This window comes from Pistacia vera, unplaced genomic scaffold (assembly GCF_008641045.1).
Source record: "Pistacia vera cultivar Batoury unplaced genomic scaffold, PisVer_v2 Contig367, whole genome shotgun sequence".
Lineage (NCBI taxonomy): Eukaryota > Viridiplantae > Streptophyta > Magnoliopsida > Sapindales > Anacardiaceae > Pistacia > Pistacia vera.
In genome coordinates this window covers 201,785-225,318 of record NW_022196187.1, presented here as the reverse complement: position 1 = coordinate 225,318, position 23,534 = coordinate 201,785, and the positions used below count along the sequence as shown (strand labels likewise).

General features: G+C 36.8%; 3 protein-coding genes across 9 annotated transcripts; all 3 read left to right on the top strand.

Moving 5' to 3' along the window:
• Positions 1 to 459: 459 nt before the first annotated feature.
• LOC116140256 (alpha-galactosidase-like) lies at positions 460 to 1,772 on the top strand. The gene is made up of 5 exons (XM_031425894.1): positions 460 to 1,071; positions 1,152 to 1,235; positions 1,329 to 1,419; positions 1,494 to 1,543; positions 1,626 to 1,772. The coding sequence occupies exons 1-5, from the start codon at positions 1,009 to 1,011 to the stop codon at positions 1,770 to 1,772; spliced, it is 435 nt and encodes a 144-aa protein (XP_031281754.1). The 5' UTR covers positions 460 to 1,008.
• Positions 1,773 to 1,993: 221 nt separating this feature from the next.
• LOC116140269 (glutamate decarboxylase 1-like) lies at positions 1,994 to 3,831 on the top strand. Of its 6 annotated transcripts, none has more exons than XR_004129597.1 (5): positions 1,994 to 2,097; positions 2,811 to 2,895; positions 3,077 to 3,151; positions 3,222 to 3,436; positions 3,518 to 3,831. XR_004129597.1 is itself a non-coding variant. In XM_031425920.1 (5 exons), exons 3-5 carry the CDS (start codon positions 3,124 to 3,126, stop codon positions 3,591 to 3,593), a joined length of 309 nt encoding a protein of 102 aa, XP_031281780.1. In that variant the 5' UTR covers positions 1,994 to 2,097; positions 2,811 to 2,895; positions 3,077 to 3,123; the 3' UTR covers positions 3,594 to 3,831. The 6 variants fall into 6 exon arrangements, 3 of the variants coding, with proteins under 3 accessions (XP_031281780.1, XP_031281777.1, XP_031281779.1); XM_031425920.1 differs by having other exon boundaries at positions 3,077 to 3,141; XM_031425917.1 differs by having other exon boundaries at positions 2,811 to 2,964; positions 3,077 to 3,141.
• A 14,590-nt stretch (positions 3,832 to 18,421) lies between these two features.
• On the top strand, positions 18,422 to 21,182 carry LOC116140265 (methyltransferase-like protein 7A). Of its 2 annotated transcripts, XM_031425909.1 has the most exons (6): positions 18,422 to 18,659; positions 18,794 to 18,889; positions 19,012 to 19,230; positions 19,995 to 20,091; positions 20,687 to 20,749; positions 20,858 to 21,182. In XM_031425909.1, the coding sequence occupies exons 1-6, from the start codon at positions 18,453 to 18,455 to the stop codon at positions 21,049 to 21,051; spliced, it is 876 nt and encodes a 291-aa protein (XP_031281769.1). In that variant the 5' UTR covers positions 18,422 to 18,452; the 3' UTR covers positions 21,052 to 21,182. The 2 variants fall into 2 exon arrangements, with proteins under 2 accessions (XP_031281769.1, XP_031281771.1); XM_031425911.1 differs by lacking the exon at positions 20,687 to 20,749.
• The last annotated feature ends 2,352 nt before the right edge of the window (positions 21,183 to 23,534 follow it).

Below are 23,534 nucleotides of genomic sequence, written 5' to 3'. Positions count from 1 at the left end.
TATAATTTCCAAAGTAATTATTATTTAACAAAAATATCATTCCTAATATTTAATTAATATATACAAAAATAATAAGTGAAATAGATTAATTGTTGATTATTATAATAAAAGAAAAAGAAAGAGAATATTCTATTCCTTGGTGTAATATTTGGTGCAATGAGTTGAAGATGCAATAGTGTTTCACACAGAAAAATCACATCAATTTGGTGTAATGGGTTGGAGATGGTCTTAGTCAATATTATGTAAATAGAAACTTTTTCATACATCGACGCACATATAAATTATAATCAATAGCCTATCTTAAATTATTCCTCAAACATGTGTGGGTTTACAAAGTTTCCCTTGAATAATGCACTGTATGAAACTTGTTGGCTGCGAATATTTTTCTTGGAACCTCAGGTGGTGAACTGTATTGACATGCATCATATATATTTAACCACCTGTTGGGGTTGATTTTTATTTTATTTTATTTTTTTAATCTCTTGACGGTTATTTAGGGAATTGATTATTTGAAATACAATAACTATCATAACAATAGAGTGAGCCTACAAGAAAGGTATACCTAAAGAAACTCTGACATATGCATGATACATTAAACTGCTTCCCTGGTCTGGTCAAGTTTTATTTACATATACAATTACTATTGGGGTGTTAGTGACAAATATTCCAAAATGGGCAAAGCTCTCCTAAACACTGGAAGACCCATATTTTACTCTCTTTGTGAATGGTATTCTTTTTTCTATTTTCATTCTTGAATATTAGTCATATTTTTTAAACCAAGTAAGAATGTGTTTTACTATAGGCCAAGCATATACATAACATAGAAGGAATAAAATTGGTGCATATGCCAGGGCCAGGAAGACTCTGCAACATGGGCACCTAACATTGGAAACAGTTGGAGAACAACTGGAGATATCAAAGATACTTGAGATATGTAGTTTTCTTTTATTCTTCCAAAATCAAAGAGCGTAGTTAAAACATGAAAATTGATGATTCTGCTTCTGCAGTATGACATTGCATGCTGATCAGAATGACCAATGGGCATCTTATGCTGGACCGGGTGGATGGAATGCTTAGAGCCAACTATATATGCATGTCAATCTACTATATATTACCAACTCATGATTTTTTACTTTGTTGTTGAATCTTTAGACCCTGACATGCTTGAGGTGGGCAACAGAGGACTGTCAACAGAAGAATACCACTCCCACTTCAGCATTTGGGCTTTAGCAAAGGTGCTTGATTGATCATATTTAAGGACAATTCACATACACTTGGTGTTGACCCTGCTCTAAATGGCTATATACTTTTTGTCAATGATTCCGTAGGCTCCCTTTATCCTTGGGTGCGATATTTGTTCCATGGACGAGGACACATTGGAGGTGATTACCAACAAGGAGGTCATTTCTGTTAACCAAGGTTAGTCTTTTGATCACCATATATCATATGTTTAAATTTATTCTATTTATTCTGATCACGTAACATTGTAACAGATAAACTTGGAGTTCAAGGAGAGAAGGTGAAGAAGACTGGAGATTTGGAGGTAATTAAGCATGATTATCTTATAACAATGTTTGCAACTGATTTATAGTTCGTTATATTAATAAATGCTCCTAAGTTTCCAGGTCTGGGCTGTTCCTCTACGTGGCAATAAGATAGCAGTAATATTGTGGAACAGAGGATCTTCCAAAGCCACCATAAGAGCTGACTGGAGTGACATTGACCTCAAATCATCAGCAGTGGTTGATGCTCAAGATTTATGGGCGGCCTGACTCAATAAACTTCATTATTTTTTTTTTTTTATCAATTTTGTCACCAACACATCCATGCATTAGACCCTAATTAATTGCGTGTGTTTTGATTTGATTTTGCAGCATTCAACTACTCACTCTATTAAGAATAAATTTGAGGCAAGCCAAAAAAATAACAACCTGCATATTTTCGCTAGAAGCTAATAAGTGTGACTCTGTTTTGTTTGTGCACTGTGATTTGTTTTTGTTTATACGGATATTGTTATTGATTCAAGTTGTGTTATGTGGTTAATGATGGTGCAGGTGCAGCACAGCTTTGTGGGTTTCTTGATGCAAAGAAAATAAGGTCAAGTTTGATTTTTAATATTTAGTTTATTTTGTGTATTCAATAACTTCATGGTGTATCTACTCGAATTTATGGGACTCTTTGAAATGATATCATTATTGTTGGTTTTTAATATATTTGAGTTCACTTCTCTTTCAAAAGTTCTATATACTATTTATACTTATTTCTCTTTAAAATGGTTTGACTCCAAGTTATATATGGTGCTAATGTTTAACTAGGGAAGAGTTTAATAGATTGACTGTTAAGACTCCCTGCAACAATAACCAGCAAACAACACAAACAACCCAGAAAAACAGATAAATGGGTTCACTCAATCAAGATTCAACCAGAGTATATTTCTAGAGAATGGAAATAGAAACAACTACACAATTGGGAACCAACACAGATAGATCCCAACAATTCGAGGAGTGTTAGAGTAGATGCCCTAGAGTCAATCAATTATTATGGAATTGACTCTTTGTAATAATGTTCATTAATCAATAATAAAAGGCATTTCATTCTATATCGCGTAAATCATTATTATTGCAATATGTATTGATNTAGATTGACACATATTATTAAGTCAAGAGTTGTAGATAGCACCATCTTTGGAGATGCAGAGGATGCAAGATTAAGTGATCTGTTCAATAGAACAGCTGTCAATGGTATTGCTTTCTTACAAACACAAGAAAATATTAAAAATTGAATTGATTGCTGCTATAATTATATTGCAGATGTCGACATGCCAGATCTTTGGAGTGCAGCTGTTTCAGAGGCAAAAAAGTGGTTAGAGGAGAAGAAATTGGGTTCAAATTCAAAGTGTGTTTGTGGGAATCTGAAAAAAATTTCTTCAATGCATAATGACATTTGCTACCATGAACTCAAATTGTATGATCTGATTACTGTAGATGTTCTTAATGACACCTATATATCTATCATCTCTGGATAATTCATTGAACTTCATTCTGATGCTTTATTTGATATTTTACATTGTCCATAGGCAATAGTTAGAATTGCAGATGAAGATGGAAATTATTTACAGGAAGCATGGGAGCATATTTTGACGTGTGTCCAGGTTTGAGCACAATGTTCAGGTAATTACTCATCATCATTAATTAATTATAACATAAAATATCTTTCGTTAGGTGTGCTGGGAGAAATTTGCAAGTTACTTTGAGGTGGAGCTGAAGGAGGTGAAGCTAAGAGATGGATACTATGTAATGGACCCTCAAAAAGAATTTGAAATGGTAGATGAGAACACTATTTGTGTTGCTGCTATTCTTGGTTCCACTCTCAATGGAGAATTTGAATATGTTAAGTTTTTGAATGATCTCTTGACTGAGAAGAACAAACAAACTGGGTAATTATTTATTATTAATATGCCAATTTACAATTATTCATTACCTAATTTTACAAACTAATTTGTATATTGTTTTTGTAGATGGGACACTGCAATCCATGTTGATGCTGCAAGCGGTGGGTTTATTGCTCCATTCCTTTACCCGGAGCTTGAGTAGGATTTCCCGTTGCCTTTGGTGAATAGTATACCATTGCTTTTCCAAGTTAACTTTTATGTTTGGTGGATTCTCATTGTTTGCTATCATCTGATGCTTTATATAACATTATTTAAGTTACTTTTCATGTTTGCTGTCTTAGACTACGATTTCTCATTTTAACATTACTGTAATTTGATTCCCATAGTGCTATGTAATTATGGACTCTGATTTGGATAATCTTTTTTTTTTTTCCTGGAATATAAGTGTTTGTTACTTACAAATTAAAACATAACGATATTTGTGATGATGGAACTGTTTGTCTAGATTTTTGAACTTGGAGCCTTCAAATGGACCAAAAATGGTTACATGAAAATTAGTTACTGAACTTGGAAATTGTTGTAACATTAAGGGGATGTTTGGATCATATAATGTTTTATTATAAGGAAATGTCATATTAATGAAAAGATAGATTACTTTGAGGGGGCGTTTAGTTCAGGAATGTTAGATTACTGGAAATATTGGATTACTGGAAAGATAGATTACTTTGGAAGATTACTGGGAATCTGTAGAAAAATATGTTTGGTTAGTTGGTGGGTATGTTATATTAATGTTTTTGGTTATGGGGAATAAATTGGTGAGTATGTTATTTAAATTACTAAATTGTCCCTTTTTTAAATACTAATATAATATTATTTTTATTATTAATTTTTGAATAATTTCTTTTAACCCCTAATATTTCAGATTTAGCTAAAACATCTCCGCTTATATAAAATTTTAATTTATGACGAAATCACCCCCACCTCCTGCTGCTGCCTGTTGCCACCGCAAACCATTGTCGAAAGTCTCCGCAAACCATATTGATGGCCGAAAACGACCATATCAGGCCAGATCTGGACGAGATCTAGCTGTTAACGGCCATGGACCTGGCCATTAGCGGCCAGATCTATTCCAGCCAGAATAGATCTGGCCGCTAACGGCTAAATCTCGTCTAAATCTGACCGATAATGGCTAGGAATATGGCCGTTAACGGCCATGGACCTAGCCGTTAGCGGCCATATCAAAGCCTCCCGGAACCTCCTATGGAATATCGTTCTTTTTTAGGGACTCCGATGATTTTTCGACAACGGTCTGTGGTGGTTGACCCGCTATCAGCGGTGGTGGCTGGGTGGCAGTGGTGGTGTTTGTTGGGTGGCAGTGGTGGTCTGTAAATTATTTTAAATATAAGGGCATTATTGTCTAAAATTTTAATTAAACAAGGGTAAATTTGAAATAGGATATTAATGTAAATTTGTTTTAAAGTAGGGGTATTATTGTCCAAAATTTTTATTAATAAAGGACAAAACTGTAACAAAAAAAAAAGATAATCTTAGTAATCTCAGAATACCTAAGAAAATGGAGGTAATCAGATTACCTCCGATATTACCAATAGTAACCACTATTGGTATTTGAAGATTACCGGTATCTTATATTATTTGACAATCAAACATGGTAATCAGGTAATATAAGATGACATAACTCTAGTAATCCCACATAACCCCCAACCAAACGCCCCCTGAAGATTATTGAAAATGTTTAGGAAATGTGTTTAGTAAATTGGTGAGTATATTATATTGATATGTTTGGTTAGGAAGATAAATTGGTTGGTATGTTATATAAATTATTAAATTGTCCTTCATTTTAAATATTAATATAATATTATTTTTATTATTATTTTTTGAATCATTTGTTTAACCTCCTACATTTGAAATTTTACTAAAACACCCCAGCCATATAAAACTTTATTTTGTAACAAAATCACTCTTACCCACCCTAAGCCACCGCCAGCCATCTCGAGAAGTGACCATAATGGCTCACGACAGCCCAGATCTGGCCAGCTGTGCGTCGATGAGGCCGTTTTCAGCCATGGATCACTAAAAATGGCCAGATCTGGTCGTGAAGCCAGATCTGGCCGTTTGACGGCCACAGATTTGGCCATTTGACGGCCACAGATTTGGCTTTTTGACGAGTCCACAACCACGTTTTTGGCTGTGAAACAGCTGAAAGATAGATGCATGGAGAATCAAGCATATCATACTATAACAAGTATAGTCATAGTTTCAAAAATAAATTTCAATCAAATTGAAATAAGTAAGGTAGAACATATTACCTTAAGCCCTTAGCAACCTTGGAGACTCTTAATTTCAAGAGAAATTAAGCAAAAAAGTATCCACACCAAGGGAAGAAGAAATTTGACCAAGAGAAAGATTTAGGGTTCCTAGAGATTTTGATCTCTTCCCAAAAATTGATATATCATTTTCTTTATATAGGAATCCTTGTAAACAATTTAATAATTATTTTGGACTTCCTTAAACAATTCCATAATTGTTATGAAGTTGTTAAACTTCTTTAAATGATAACATTGGATTAACATTTAATCACAATTAGCAATTTAACTCTTAAATTGTTTACATAACAATTTCACCTTTAATTGTTTATAATTACAACCCCTTATAAAATCCAATTTAATATAAAGAAAATGATTAATATAAATAACTTTATTATCTTTGGTAGGTGCTAGCCAACCTTGAATAATCAACTCTCTTTGGCTATTTCTTCATTCTCCTTAGTTTTTATGTGTGACCTCTTAAGTTCACTATGGCCTAGCCGTGGACCTAATATCACAGTTTATTTCGATATGTTTTGTCATAACTCTTTATGAATAAAACTCCTACTGATTATGATAGACATCTAGCAATGCTTCATAACCCCTAAGTCACAATGAAGATATATCCAACAAACCTTTTACAATCATATACGTTGTATAATCAAATCCTTCCGTTGTCTAATCCCAATTAAGAATGGATTCATGGTATGTCAAAATCCTTATCTTAATTTTAATTCAATAAATATGGAACGTGTCACCATGAAACAACTTTTCATGTAACATTTTATATACCCCGGCCAGAGATTTCCCTTTTCCAATGTATCTTGACATTTGTCTAAGAACTTGATATCAATCTATACCAAGTCAACGGATCTCATCTTGACTATCACTTGTCCTCACACATAAACAAAACATGACCAAATCGGCTTATTAACACATGGCATGATTAGCATCATGTTTATCCACCATATGAACCATATGCGTTTATGCAGAATCCAACCGTGATTTCTCAGGTTTAAGGATTAATAATACACTAGTACGATCTTATGATAAATTATTGACTACATTTTAAATGTCCATATGATTCATCATAAATGGTCATATTCGATAAACAGTTCACTAACCGCGTATCCATGCTAATGCCCTAGTGATATAACTTTTATAATCACTCACACCAATACCATCACATGATATTCTACGGAGGCATTCAGCATGCCTACTATATAATATTATTGCCCAACTAATATTACCTATGTAAGGAATACTTTGATGATTTTGATCTTCTAAAGATTTGTATCATCCGGACATTTCACATGTAATACATATATATAAATGAAGCAATAAACCACATGTGAAATAAGAACACTTTCTTCTATTGATAAGATAAAATGTATATACAAACTATATACATTCACATATATATACAAAACATAATGCCTCAGAACCGATGACACGATTGGTTCCTAGGGCATACACTAACCACAGTTACATCTGGCTTAGATCCTGGCCGAAAACAGCCACACTGGCACCAGCCGCTTCTAAGTGTATGGCTACTACACGACAGTGGACAGGCAGCCGCCGACTACAGTGGCCAGATCCGGCCACCACCCTTGGGTATTATATTAAAATCCAAGGGTGTTTTGTAATTATTAAAACAAAGGATAATTTCTTCCATATGTTAAACTGTTTAGGGTATAATTGAACAAAAGGTTTTAATGGGGGAAAGTTTTAAGAACACCCTCCCCTTAGGTATTCTAATACCCCCCCCCAAACATATAGTTTGTATAACATTTTATCTTATCATAGAAATGGTTCTTATTTCACATGTGGTTTATTGCTTCATTTTATATACAAAACATAATGCCTTGGAACCGACAGCACGATTGGTTCCTAGGGCATACACTAACAACAGTTACATCTGGCTTAGATCCTGGCCGAAAACAGCCTCACTGGCACCAGCCGCTTCTAATGTTGTATGGCTACTACCGACAGTGGAGACAGCAGCCGCCGACTGCAGTGGTGGCCAGACCGGCCACCACCCTGGTAATTATATTAAATCCAAGGGTGTTTTGTAATTATTAATAAAACAAAGGATAATTTTTTACATATGTTACTGTTTAGGGGTTAATTGGAAACAAAAGTTTTAATGGGGAAAGTTTTAAAACACCCTCCCCTTAGGTATTCTAATACAACCCCAACCTGCCGCACACAAACCCCCCCCCCCCCCCCCCCCCCCCCCCCCCCAACAACACACACACACACACACACACACACACACACACACACACACACACAACAATTTACCCTCCAAAAGTATTATGGGTCATTTGGATCAAGGGTGTATAAGATAACGGGGATAATCTTCGTTTATTTGGCAAGATTTCGGTATTTGGTTTGCAAGTAATAAAATATTATGGTAATCTTTTATTGCAAATAGTGTTTAATGTTGGTAATGTGGGGGGAGGGGGGTAATCTTATTACCTTGTTATGGGGTGTTATTAAAACATTATCGGAGTAATATGTTTTTCTACCAATTTTGCCCTTAATTAAAAACCATTTCGGATACAATTGCCCTTAAATGTCTACCAACTAACAGTTACCCAACCCCCCAGTAGTTGAGAAATTAGCTAAAACACCCTAGCCACAAAAAGTTTAAAAGTTAACAAAATACCCCCAACCACCCAAGACCACCGTCAGCCGTGACTCACCACCGTCAGTGTCAATCGCCATAATGGTGCATGACCAGCAGGATCTGGCCAGTCGTGTGTCGATAAGGATTTTTCCAGCCATGGATCACATCTTTGGCCGTGAAATGGCCATAGATCTGACCATTTTTCGACCATGTATTTGTGATCCATGGCCATTTCCAGCTTTGTCGGCGCACGACTGGCCATATACGGCCAGGCGTGTGCCATTCCGTCAACCGTCGACGACTGCCAGCGGTGGTGGCTGGTTGCCAGCAGTGGCTTGGAATGGGTGTGGATGATTTTGCTACAAATTAAAGTTTTATATGGTTGTAGTGTTTTAGCAAAATTTCAAATGTAGGGGGTTAAAATTATTCAAAAATAATAATAAAAAATACTATTATATTAATATTTAAAAATGAGGGCAATTTAATAATCTATATAACATATCCACCAATTTATCCTCCCAACCAAACATATTATTTACCAATTTATTCGAACCAATCAAACACGTTTTCTAAACATTCATAGTAATCTTCAATGTGATATTTCTTTCCATTAATATAATATACCCCTATAATAAAATATTATATGATTCAAACACCCCCTATTTGTAAAATTTGCTTACGGTAATCTTATTTTACTTAACAACTAAACATCGTCATTTGCTCAATTTAAAAAATATTACCTCAATTATCTAATATTATCCCATCCAAATGGGCCCTAAGTACAATTTTAGGATGGGAACAAATTAGGGTCTGATCATATCCATCCTTAAAATTCATTATGTTCCTGCCTATTCTAAGAATGTACATATCACCACTGCAAAAGAATGTTTCAGATAGTTACACCTTGGCTAATCCATTCTAATATGAGCCCAAATCCTATTTATGGAACATAATATATTATCATAATATTATGTTTCATAAATAGGATTTGATAATAGTTGAGACGTTTTGGATGGTATTATTAGCTTCTGATATATATTCTTTTGCATTCGAAAGAGAAAAATTAGGTAACTAAAATATTATCAATGACAAAATATGCTTAACAATTGTTATGCCTGAATATAGTTGATTTTTGTGATTACAATAAAGTTATTTATAAACTGTTTCAAAAACAACCACTAAATATACCCGCGTAACGCATGGGCCTTCCATCTATTTTTATATAAACTCAAAAAGAGTTTACAGGCATAACTCAAATTTTGAGCTTATCAAGTAGAAGCAAAATAATTTCTTTTAAATCCTATTAAATATTTTTGAGGTACAAGCCATAAATACTTTTGAAATTCTTTTAGGTTGTTTGGTTGTATTTTAAAAGTGTTTGTACGATTTTACTAAATAATTTATTTTACAGTTTATTGAGCTTTTTTCATAAGCTCTTTTTTGGTTTAATTAAAGTACTAAAATTTCAAAAATATCTCTTTCTATTTCATAATTTTGACTTGATTTATCCTTATATATTAAAGCCTTTTTAAAAAAATAATAATAATACTAGGAAGCTTTTCTACATTTTCCAAACTAAACAATCAATTTTTTTTTTTTTTTTTCTTCATAAAAGCAGTATCCTCGTATGTTTTACTATAATAAGCTCTTCTTCAAGTTCTGTTTAAGACCCTAAAATTTTTTATATAATACTTATAGCTATAAATAAACTCGTTTGACCAATATAAAACCTAAACTAACATTCTCTAAAATAAACTCACACCTCAAAATTTAAAAAATGTGGTGCGTTTGTTTCCCTATTTTTGCTATATCCTATTCATATCATTTCCAAAATACACATTTGTTTCCCTATTCTAAAAATACTATTATATTTTATTCAATTTTTTTAACCCTCTAAGTTTGTTGATTTAATAAACACCCCCCCAAAAAAAGTTTAGAAATTAACAAAAACACCCCCACCCACCCACCCACATTTGCTAGATTCCGGCCACCATCGCTGGAAGGTGGCTGGAATCTGGTATAATGACAAACTACCGATTGGATCTAGCAGGTAGTGCGCTGATCTAGCCTTTTCTGACCAGATCCACGATGGATCTAATCGAAAAAGGTCATATCAGTGCACGATCGATCAAATCCAGCCAACCTTGCGCTGATATGGCAACTCCGGCCACCCTCCGATAGTGGTGGCTGGCTGCCGGTATTTAATGGGTGGGTGGGGGTGTTTTTGTTAATTTTTAATGTTTTATTACAGGGGTGTTTAGTAAATTAACAAACCTAGGGGGTGTTTTGTTAATTTTTAAATCCTACCTCGTAATAACTACCCAACTCTTATTTTTTCAAAAATACTATCCAAAATACTAAAACAAGTATTCTTTAAATTTATTTACTCATAAAATGTAAAAAATTACCCTTTTATTAATATATATATATTTCCCCATTGAATTATCTAATAAAATAACGGGATTTCATAACATCTCCTTAAGAGCTTTTAAGTTACATCACAAACACAATCAAAGCACAACAAAAAATTGAGAGAACGACATTTTCCCACCCAAGGTTTGGCGAAATGACACTTTCTCATCTTTCGTCAAGTTCTATTAGTGTTTTTAGTTAATATTTGACTAAAAAAATGAAAATACCCTTAAATGGTTTATTTTCTAATTAGTTTATTATAAATTAAAATTTAGTTAAATCAAAGTCTTATAAAGATATCTTTTTTCCTTTGTTTATTTAATTAATTAGGAATATTGACATATCTTTTTTCCTTTGTTTATTTAATTAATTAGGAATATTGATTTTCTATGTTAATTAGTACAAATGAAAAACATTATAAATTTAGTAAATTATTGAATAATAGTGATGAGATATTGATGACATTATAAATAAATAAATATTAAGGTCATTTAACTTTAAATAATTCCATAACATTACTCCTAACTTTTTAGTAAAGGCTAATTATTTTTTCTTTTTTGTCTTTTTAATATTTGACTTTTTGACTACTGAAAAAATAATAAAAATTTTATAAAGTCAAATATTTAAGGGTATTTTCGTCTTTTTAGTCAAGTATTAATAGAAAACATAACAGAACCTAACGAAGGGTGGGAAAGTGTCATTTTGCCAAACCTTGGGTGGGAAAATGTCGTTCTCCTTAAAAAAATTTCATCAAACAATGAAAATACACACCGCATCATCAAACTCATTGCATTATATCTTTCACACATTCTTCCACATCACATAATTTTAACACAAACACCACTTGAATTATCATACAATTGAGTCATTGTTTGGGCTAAAAATCGTCTTGAGCCTGACGAGGCCCAACAACGAAATAAACATGTCACGGCCCAAGGTCTCAGCCCAATCCCGATTAGGCCTATACTTAAAATCACCTTGTGAACTATCCACTTTATGAGTTAGGCTATCTTATAAGTTAAGCTAAACTGGGTTTCAACCCATTAGCCTGTAACAATCCATAAATAGGAAATCATAATCATATTCTATTTCCTCTTTTGCTGAGATTCCTAATTTTACTCAAACTATTAAACTTAATCTGATAAAGTCAAGAAATCATATTTCTTTCTTGATAGGGATTATCTCTCAAAAGAGGACTCAGTGTCCTACTAGATTCCAACCCCTTGGGTTCACTATAAAAACAGAGGCTTGCCCTCTCATTGAGGGGGAGGCTCCCATAGTCAATCTACACTACTCAAAACCATCTATTTGCTCCTAAAGTTCTTGCTCCCAAGAACCCGACGCCTCCGCCGTAGTTTTAGCTTCCGACAATACTCGTGGTAATTCTTCATCTCCTTAATTCTTATCAAATAATCTCTTTCAACCTTGCTGACTTCAGCGTCGAAGTGCCTACGACAAACACCACCCCGGTGTTTTCCGGAAGCTTCACGCTTGTTCTTTCATGTGTGTAGGTCTAGCGGATTGTCAGTGGCCTCAACCTCACAGGATCAGACCCTATTTTCATGACGATAGATTTTTTGCATCTATAGTTTGGCGCTGACAATCATCCATCCACAAACGACTTACAACATGAGAAGAGGCACAAAACTCCCTCTGACTGACATCAAAGTTCCATCACAATAAGAATTTTTTTTTTTCTTTACTTTTCTTCATTTGTTTTATTCATTCACATATCATATTATATTTGTTCAACATGAAACAGAATATTTTGAAGCATTAAGAATTGTCTCCCTTGTTTATTATTTGTTCATGCACTACTTTAAACCTTTGAGCACCTGATACACATCCCTCTTCCCTCGTTAAATTTATTAGGCTGTGCTTGACATTAGAGAAGCTATTGGAAGCTGAGATCAAACTAGTGATGCCCGCTCGGCAGAGTCTCCGCCAGTAGACATCCTGTCATTAAAGTAGAATTTTTATTGCTTTCCTCTATGTGTGTGAGGAAGGCCTTGATGTTTGTTTTAGAAGCTAAAATTTTAAAAGGGCCCGGTGCTTCAACAAATAAAAGCTTGGCAGCCAGCACGACTTTCATGCCATCTCTTGTATCATATCAGCCTAACTGTTTTCCTCCAAAACCCTACTCTGTCACGCTAATCACACTGTACGTAGTGACTTATTTCTCTCCTCCAACAACACAACCCAACCTAACTGCCCTTCTCACCAGTAAGCCTCTCTTAAGAAACCATTTCCACATCTCAATGCTTCTCATTACTCATCCAACGTTTCTAGAGTTAAATCACATTTGCAGTCTTCTCAATATCTGGTACGCAATCATTTATTATGCTGCCTCCCTAGACCCAATCACAAGGAAAGGAAAAACTGATCTTTTTTATAAAATTACGCAATCAGAATCGTTTTTGTTAACTCAGGCATCCACTGACAAAAAGGCTTTTCCACCGATTGACACGAGTCTTTCCCAGGATTCGTAACGGGCATTTTTAAACTCTTTTTTCATATCTCCTTCACTCTCAACTCTCCACTCTCTTTTGCTCAACATGAATGCACTTTCCCTTTTCCCTTTTCCCTTTTCTACTTCTTCAGATTAACAATGCTTTTGCCAGAGCCGATCGTGGCACTTCATACGCCATGCCACAAACCAATTTCTTCCACCCCCTCCTTATCAACATATAACGCTGACCACTTCTTCTCGCCGTCTCCTTCACCATCAACGTTGATTTCTGCTCCAATTTACTAAGGATTCCAGTCCATATATGTTCACCATCACTTCTTCTCGTTGTCCCCTTGGCCATCGACAGCAGCTTCTGCTCCAGTTTGTAGAACATTCCAGTCAAAACCCGTTCACAACTACTGGCCATTTTCTCACGACACTCTACTAGTCACCGACCCAAATCTCCCATGACTCCGCTCGGCAAACATGAAGCTAACCGACTTAGCCACAAACAAGCTGCCTCAAGCTCGCTTGGCTACTCTCGAGTCAGTCAATAGTATGCTAAGACCTCTTATTAAAGCCTCACGATATGACTCTTCACTCGGCTCGACAAAAGTGCACTCCTGTGTTTGGAAGACCACCAACTTTCATAGCTAAATAAAAGACTCCTACCTGTTTCCAACCAGCTTCACTCGGCTAAATGAGATGTCAAACTCATCAGTCAGTAAGCATCCTCCATTCGACATCTCGAGAAGAGTCAAGCAAAAGGTATGTCTCATTACAACTCAGCATATGTCAAGCACCACAACATGACAATTACCGTAGACACTCCCATTCGACCAATATCTCTCACTCGGTAATGTGAGCCGAGCCAACTTGTATGGAGCATTCAACATGCGATGCAATTGCTTGCCTGAGTTTCTTACATTTCTCGGCATGGGGGACATTACTCGCTCCAATATGATGGATGAATGGTTTTCATTCGGCCGGAATTCCCCATTCGATTCAATCATCTCCATTTGGCTCATCCACTCCATTGGTATTTTTCTCTCTCTTTAACCTATTATTCATTTGCTTTATTATATACGCACACCATGCTGCCATGCATATTATTTCTCCCTATGACTTATTCGGTTGACTCGGTTTACTATTGATAAATGCGCTCTACACGTGTCATTCTTCCATTTAAGTTTTATTTTTCATTTGGTTTTGCACATGCACGCCATGAATTACTTCTCCATTCAGCCATGAGTTTGTTTGACTTATTACTTCTCCATATTAGCATATTCTTAATTTGGTCTACTATTACACATGCACGCCACTACTTCTCTTATTCAATTTATTGTGGATAGTTGTACACCATGCGGGATACCATATGAAGTTGTTTTAAATCGTCTACTGTGATCACCTTCAATCGGCCCAGACTGATTTATTGATTTACACCTTCGATCGGCCCAGACCGAGTCATAAGTTTACGCCTTTGATCGGCCCAGACCGATTCATAAGTTTACTCCTTCGATCCACCTGGACGATTGATAAGTTTACGCCTTCGATTGGCCCAAACTGATTCATAAGTTTACACCTTCGATCGGCCCAAACCGATCCATAAGTTTACACCTTCAATCGGCCTAGACCGATGCATAAGTTTACACCTTTGATCGGCCCAGACCGATCCATAAGTTTACACCTTCGATCGGCCCAGACCGATCCATAAGTTTATACCTTCTATTGGTCCAGACCGATTCATAAATTTACGCCTTCGATCGGCCCAGACTGAGTCATAAGTTTATGCCTTCGATCGGCCTAGACCGATTCATAAGTTTACTCCTTCGATCGGCCCATATCGATCCATAAGTTTACACCTTCGATTGGCCCAGACTGATGCATAAGTCTATGCCTTCGATCGGCCTAGACCGATTCATAAGTTTACGCCTTCGATCAGACCAAACCGATTCATAAGTTTACACCTTCAATCGGCCTAGACCGATTTATTGATTTACACCTTCGATCGGCCCGGACCGATTTATAAGTTTACGCCTTCGATCGGCCAGACCGATTTATAAGTTTACATCTTCGATCGGCCCAGAGCGACCCAGACCGATGCATAAGTTTACGCCTTCGATTAGCCTAGACCGATTCATAAGTTTACGCCTTCGATCGACCCAGGCCGATTCATAAGTTTACGCCTTCGATCGGCCCAAGCCGATCCATAAGTTTACGCCTTCGATCGGCCCAAGCCGATCCATAAGTTTACGCCTTCGATTGACCTAGACCGATCCATAAGTTTACACCTTCGATCGGCCTAGACCGATGCATAAGTCTACGGCTTCGATCCACCTAGACCGATTCATAAGTTTACGCCTTCGATTAGACGAAACCGATTCATAAGTTTACACCTTCAATCGGCCCAGACTGATTTATTGATTTGCACCTTCAATCAGCCCAAACCGATTTATAAATTCACACTTTCAATCGACCCAAACCGATTTATATATTTACACCTTCAATCGGTCCAGACCGATTTATATATTTACACCTTCAATCGGTCTGGACCAATTTATATATTTACACCTTCAATTGGGCCATACTGATTTATAGATTTACACATTCAATTGACCCAGACCGATTGAAGGACTTGCACCTCAAATCGACAAGTCATCGACCCAATCCACATAACAGTCCATCAGACCTAACGAGCTGCTGTCACTAATCCGCTCAGTCTGCACTCATTCAATTAAATCTACTCTCTAAGCTAAATATTCTTTAACTTAGAGTGGGGGGCTAACTGTTAGGGCCAAAAATCGTCTTAAGCCTGACGAGGCCCAATAACGAAATAAACATGTCACGGCCCAAGGCCCAACCCAATCTCGATTGGGCCTACGCTTAAATCACATTGTGAACTACCCACTATATGAGTTGGGCTATCTTATAAGTTAAGCTAAACTAGATTTCAGCTCATTAGCCTGCAACAGTCCATAAATAGGAAATCATAATCATATTCTATTTCCTCTTCTGCTGAGATTCCTAATTTTACTCAAACTATTAAACTTAATCTGATAAAGTCAATAAATCATATTTCTTTCTTGATAAGGATTATCTCCCAAAAGAGGACTCAGTGTCCTACTAGGATTCCAACCCCTTGGGTTCACTATAAAAACAGAGGCTTGCCCTCTCATTGAAGGGGAGGCTTCTATAGTCAATCTACACTACTCAAAACCATCTATTTGCTCCTAAAGTTCTTGCTCCCAAGAACCCGATGTCTCCGTCGTAGTCCTAGCTTCCGACAATACTCATGGTAATTCTTCATTTCCTTAATTCTTATCAAATAATCTCTTTCAGCCTTATTGACTTGAGCGTCGAAATGCCTACGGCAAACACCACTGCGATGTTTTCCGGAAGTTTCACGCTTATCCTTTCATGTGTGCAGGTCTAGCGGATTGTCAATGGCCTTAACCTCACGAGATCATACCCTATTTTCATGACGGTAGATTTTTTGCATTTACAATTACCATACTCAATAACATTATAACAAGCTTATAGTCCAACAATTCAAGGCACACAATGGAATGGCTTCATCAAGTACAAAATTATATCAATTGGGGCATGGTGAAATTCAAGAACAAAAATTTTGTAAATGTGGGTGGAAGACCAATGTGAAATTATCGTAATCAATAAAGAATCTCGGTGACTCTACTTAAAATGCGTCAATATGAATACCCTTACGGATTTTATAGGCTTTGATATTCATGATATGCAAAGATTACAAGTTACAACATGACAACATCATCTTTCAATTCATGATATGCAAGAAGTAAATGAAATCCTAGTTAAGCTAAAGAGAAGCTTGAAGTAATTGACAAAAACAAAAGATGACAAAGCTAAAGAGACGCCTGAAGTAATTATTTTGTGGTAGTTTATGATGGATTTTAGGGAGGCTCTGTGGTGGTTTATGATGAGTGATTTTGGTTGAATTTAAACCTTTTGATTTGATTGTTAAATTATTGGGTAAAGAGAAAAATTGACGAAGTTTGATGGGTAGAAAAGAAAATTTGATAAGTTTTGTGATGAGTGAGATATTAAATTGTTTTGGAAAATATTTTAACAAACTTTAATGAACGAACGTTAACCAAACTGGGTCGCATTTTCGAAATCAATTAAGTAATTATTTCTTGTGTTAATGGTGTCACGCCATAGGTGAAACGGAGGGGTAAGAATAATTCTATACTGATAAATTTCACTCATAAATTTTTTCTTACAATCCTGGTTTGATACTGATGTGATAATTCATAGTTGATCAGTTTACAACGAATTTACATTTGTCTCGTATGAATTTTACTAATTAATTGTAAACTATTATGTCAGATTGTGAGAAAAAGTGAATGAGAAAGAATTGTGGTGTAATATTCTAAAGGGGTGCGTTTGGCTTATTGTTTTTATCCATATTCCCAATCCTATTTTTCAAATGTTGTTTGGCACATTATTCCCAAAATATTAGTCTATTTTTTTAATTACTTGAGACCCTATAAGTTTATTAATTTCATTAAATACCCCCCAGAAAAAAGTTTGAAAACTAACAAAAACACCCCCACCCACCAATACCTGCCAGATTCTGGCAACCACCGCCGGTGGTAGCCGGAATCTATCACAATAGTCACACAGCCACCGAAAATAGCCGGTAATGGCCAGATCTGGCCTTTTTCGGCCAGATTCACAATGGATCTGGTCGGAAAAGGCTAGATCTACCATCAACGACGGCCATATCGTTAGCCGTTGACGGCCAAAGATGGTCGTTGTTTCAGCCTTTTCCAGCCGTCGCAGCCACAAAAGTTCGTAGATCTGGCCTTTTCCGGCCAGATCCGTGGTGGATCTGGCCGGAAAAGGCCATAACGACGCGTTACGGCACAGATCCGACCAATCTATGTCGTGACGAAATTTTTTGGCCAGATTCTGGCGGTGGTGGCCGGAATCTGACATTGTAGGTAGTGGGGGTGTTTTTGTCATTTTATGTATTAGGGTCTTTAATTAAATTAGTAAACCTAAGGGCTTTTTCATAAATTTTTGAAGTTTACCTCGTAATACTCCTCTATCCAACAACCTAATATTATCCCTAAAATCCTATCTAAAATAATAAACCAAACGCACCCTAAAGATTAAATAACCAGTATTAACTATTAAGAATAAGATAATAGAAAATGATAGCGTGGCCACCAGTTCTGGAGGCCAACGTAGTCTGAAAGTAACAGAATGATCCTCCATTCATCTCCTCTGTCTTCGTCTATCCCCATCAAAATTATGTGCTCTTCTCATAAAAATGAACTCAAAATTGCAAGAGAGAGACCAACATTATGTTCCTGTGGTTGTGGAAGAAGGCATTTCATCGAAGCAGCAACGGCTTCAGCTTTACTCCCACTAAAACCTTCCACCTCTTCTGAATTACCTTCTGATTACATGGTACGTCCATGTCTATTAGTTGTAGTATTTTACTCGAAATTTTATTTTTATAAGAAAAGAAATATAATCTGTGAAGTTAATGGATCCTGAAAACTATATTTTTTAATAGTGAAGTTACAATTTGATGTATTTAGTATATGTTGAAGAGGGTTCATCCTCCAAGACCGGATTGGTATGAGGAGTTCTATGCGTCGGTTATGAATTCAAGCATGGACTCATATGAGGCAGAGGTTAGTGTCCATTTCAAGTGAATAATGAATTAGTTTAAAGTTTATTGACTTTCTCCTTAAATTACTTCCCTTTTAATGTCCATGGCGCACTCGAACAGATGAAATTTCTGTTCTTTGGTTAGATTGCAGGTTACAAATCACAGATATTTGGTAATTTGAGGGGAAATGCAGAGAAAGTGTTGGAGATTGGGATTGGCACTGGCCCTAATCTCAAATACTATGCTAGTGATCCTAATATCCAGGTTTTCGGTGTTGATCCAAACAAAAAGATGGAAAAGTATGCTCAGGCAGCGGCAGTGGCTGCTGGTTTGCCTCTCACAAACTTCAAATTTCTCCAAGCAGTATGCGTACTAGTTAGTAATGTGGAATGAATACATTATTGATTTTTTCTTTATGATGTTAATTTCTGCCCGGATGTTATAGAGTGGAGGAAGAAGTATCTCCACATTTAGGAATGAACCAGATCCAGCATAGAACACTTGAATTTCTTTATATTCCTTTATGCAACCAAACCAACATAAATTAACATGTGGTATATTTTAACCGGCAAGCTGATTTATTCAAGGAAGAAAAGCATAACTGGCCATGTTCTTTGCCTTACTAGGGCATTTAAGTCTTAACTTCTTCAGTTCACAGTTCCTCCTACCATAACCCATAGGAGAAACTCATACGCGAGTGATTAGAACATTTGGTCTTCCATTGAGCTTTAAGGAGTTGGATAGCAAGAGAAGATGCAATTTTATCACTGCATTGTTTTTCAACATTGAGTTCGATAGCATAAGATTTTTATGTTGAAACATCTTTAGGAATGTTTACTTAATTAATTTTTCTCTTTTTGTATTAGAGCCTGAATATGAAGGGGTTTAAATACTATTGTTTGGGCCTGCCCTTGATAACTTAAGTGTTGAGGTTAAACAATTTTTTCAAATGGTATGGAGCAAATGTCTGTGCCGGTATCTGTATATGCATTTGTGTTTGGTATTGGTTAAGTTTATTACTTTTACTTCTAGTAGTTGAAAACTTGATTGATATTTCTTTCTTAGTCTTATGTACACTCATTTAGTTCTTTACATAATTAGGGTGTTAATGACATCCACCCTTCCAGGTTGGGGAGGCAATTCCAATGAGTGACGAGTCTGTAGATGCTGTTGTTGGAACACTTGTATTGTGTTCAGTTAAAGATGTTGCCATGACACTGCAAGGTAACTGAGTTTTGAGGTTCTTTGCTTCTTCTGAGATTATCCAGTATAAAGAGTTAATTTCTTTGAGTGAATTATTGATTCAGTGATTCTGACTTTTTGTTAATTAAATGAGAAACACTCTGTGTTTTCCATGAATGGTATCTTTTTTTATTTGAGTTGATTACTTGAACTCTTGAAGAACGGAATATAATCAGACAAAGTTATTGCACATTGCATTTGAAATCTTCCACTTTTGTTTGCTGTACCATTTTTTCTTTAAATTAGAACTAAAACAAAAAATCAAGTCATTAATACAATTGACATAGACAAATTGAATGAAAGGTCTTCATCTAAAATCTAAAATGAAGCTTTTAAATGACAAAAAGTAGGCCGATATTACTTGCAGTTATATGATTTCAAGAATTTTCTTTCAGGGCATTTTAAAATTTGTCAAAGTTTTACCAACTACATCATAAAATCCATACGCAACCTGATCTTTTGTTGATATCAACTAATTTATAACTGATGGAAGGTAATCAAAATTATTTTGGTTGCATGATTTCTTTTTATTTAGATAGCTGGAGTGATAAAGTTCAATTTTTACAATTTTATTTAGAGGTAAAGAGGGTGCTGAAACCCGGAGGGAATTACATATTTGTCGAACATGTGGCTGCAAAAGGTATTAAAAGCTGAAATTTGTAGCGTTGGTACAAGAGAAAAAAGGTTTGTGATTTAGTGAATGTGGTTTGTCATTGTTAACACTGTTGCTGTTGTTTTGATGGTGGAGACGGAACACTTGTTAAATTCTGGCAAAGTGTTCTAGATCCTATACAGCAGACAGTTGCCGATGGTTGTCACCTTACCAGAGAAACAGGAAAGGACATATCCGAAGCTGGATTCTCAGGACTGGAACTTGGGAATGTATTTTTGTCTAATGCCTCACTCATAAATCCTCATGTGTATGGTATAGCTTGTAAATAGCAACAATAAACCTCAGGTCTCAGTCCATCAGATTTTGATTTGAAGGCCAAGTTAAATATGTCTTCCCATTATTTACAATCAGTGCAAAGCTTTGACTAGCACATGTAGCTTGATAAGAATTTTTGGAGTTTATTCCTTTCAAAAGGGATGAATAATGAATATTTGTGCAGTGGGCTTGTTAATTTGCATCATTCAAGTTTCATTATTTGGTCTCTTGTATGTTTTCAGTAACATTATTTATCGTGATGTCTAGTTCTTAATTTAAGATAGCCAATTAAGTTTTGGACATTTTGGTGTGGAACGGAAGATCGAGATAAAAACCAGTTCACATCACACAACCTGTCATGTAGCCATTTGACCATTTCATTTTCATCACGACAGATCACTTTATAGACAACTAACTCCATCTAATGTTACATCAAGATAAAAGTAACGGCCCTTGATTGCCTGCCATCTTAGTTGCTCCATAACGCGTCCACCTGAACGGTGTGATATGACGTGCATTTTCCATAAGTTTCTTTGGCTGCTTATGATTTTTTTTTTTTTTTTATAACTTTAGTTTCACACTTTCACTTAGGACTTAAATATGTCTAAATGTCTTAAAAAACGAGATTAATTTGTTTTTTAAATTTGTTATGCTTGGAAAAGTAGGGCTGACGTAGAGCCCAATCAGCGCAATTGGTCAAGGTCTGGGTAGATCCTGTAACCATCAGGCGCAGCCACGTTGCATGCTGGCGTGAGCAGTATGCTCCTGTCAGTACAGTGGGTACGCGCCAAACTGACGAAAGGCTGGAGGTCATCCACGTGTCCAATCCCTGCATAAAGCGAGGAGATCACGCGAGTAGGTGAATAACGGGACATAAAGGAAGATTTACACGGAACCTGACCCTTTTTTACGGATTCAGTAATGATTACCTCAATGTATCTCACTATAAATAGAGAGCCTCTCTCCCGTTTGTGGGATTCACTCATTTTACTCTTGATTAGCTATCTTTCCTCTGTAATCTCTCTCTCTCTCTCTCTCTCTCTCTCTCTCTCTCTCTCTCTCTCTCTCTCTCTCTCTCTCTCATTTGTATTCTCATCAGTTCGCTAAGTCGCAACCTGATCCTTTAACTATCAATACAATATCAGTGGACGTATGATTCGTTTGGTCAAGCATCTGAACCACTTTAAACATTGTCTTGCCATTATTTTCATCCTCAATCTCCCATTCACGTGTGTCTTCTAGGCCAGCTTAGCATTTCACATGTGCGATTAGTTGATGTCAAAATCACGCATCAACAGTTTGACGCTAGAAGGAGGGCCTGATTTAGTATTCGTCCTTCATCAAGAGAATCTCTGACTAACTGGTCCTACAGCAGCAAATGGCCCGTCGATTTGAACCTGAGCGAACCAGTCATGGTGCTAAGGAGATCCCCCAAGTACAGGAGGACACTTCTCCCGAGGTGCCCTCAGTTCCACAAAATGTTGCAAAGGATATCCCTTCAAGTTCACAACTTGACCCTGCCATCAGAAGCTACCTGGAGAGGTTCGACAATACTTTCCAAACGGTCAACCGAAGGTTGGACCGTTTGGACCGGGGCGTGCCACCCGAATCCGCTGGGGCGGTGCAACCACCAAAAACGCCTACAGGTTGCGCGAAAGCACGGAGAAGGGCAATAGCCCAAGCCGCGTGCACTACAGCACGTCAAAGGAAGGGTAAGCAAGTGGCGAACAGCGGGCCTAAGGGCCCCAAAGGGCTGGCGAACACCGGCCACGTCCCGAGTAGAATATCCGTGGCGTTAAGACTCGATGAAAAGTCGCAGTCCGAGCCATCCCATGCCACGTCTCATGAACACCCCCATAAAAGTGCTGGGCGGGACGATTCTCATCACCTCCAGAGAAACGATCCTGGTCATCATCGTGCGGGAGGTTCCCACACTTCACGGGGGCGGTTCGTACCACCACGGAGTTTGTGAAAATTCCCTGCACCATTCATCGCCATCACACGACTCTACCCAACGTGTGTTAAGGGTGACTGGAACTGCCGGCCGAGGTGAAGAGGAATCTGACCTCCAGACTTTCCTCAACTACAATCGCGAAGGGTGAACTCGCATGGGTGAAAGCAATCCCTAAATAGCTCCGTTGCCTCAGATTGAGGAGCTACAGCGAGCTCTAGATCAGCTAAAAACTCAGCAAAATGAGCAAGGATAGGTCACAGCAGTGTCTCCCTTTTCTCCAGCAGTATTAGCCGCCTCTCTCTCATCAAGATTTAGAATGCCCGATATGCGGGCGTTCGATAGAAATTCTAATCCGCAGGATCACTTGTATGAATTTAACGACTAATGGAGCTTCACCAGATTTCAGATTTGGAAAAGTGTCGTTGTTTGGTAGTAACTCTAACCTCTCATGCCAAACAATGGTTCAGGTTGCTCCCAGCGGGATCGATTAGCTCGTGGCATCAGATGAGCGCGACGTTCCTAAGGTATTTCCAAGCAAACCGA

Coding starts and splice junctions, on each gene's coding strand:
- LOC116140269 (XM_031425920.1), top strand. Junction 3,437..3,517: donor GAGAAGAACAAACAAACTGG/GTAATTATTTAT, acceptor TTGTTTTTGTAG/ATGGGACACTGCAATCCATG.
- LOC116140256 (XM_031425894.1), top strand. CDS start 1,009: ATGACATTGCATGCTGATCAGAATGACCAATGGGCATCTTATGCTGGA. Junction 1,420..1,493: donor GGTCATTTCTGTTAACCAAG/GTTAGTCTTTTG, acceptor ACATTGTAACAG/ATAAACTTGGAGTTCAAGGA. Junction 1,544..1,625: donor AGAAGACTGGAGATTTGGAG/GTAATTAAGCAT, acceptor CTAAGTTTCCAG/GTCTGGGCTGTTCCTCTACG.
- LOC116140265 (XM_031425909.1), top strand. CDS start 18,453: ATGATCCTCCATTCATCTCCTCTGTCTTCGTCTATCCCCATCAAAATT. Junction 18,660..18,793: donor AATTACCTTCTGATTACATG/GTACGTCCATGT, acceptor TGATGTATTTAG/TATATGTTGAAGAGGGTTCA. Junction 19,231..19,994: donor ACTTCAAATTTCTCCAAGCA/GTATGCGTACTA, acceptor CCACCCTTCCAG/GTTGGGGAGGCAATTCCAAT.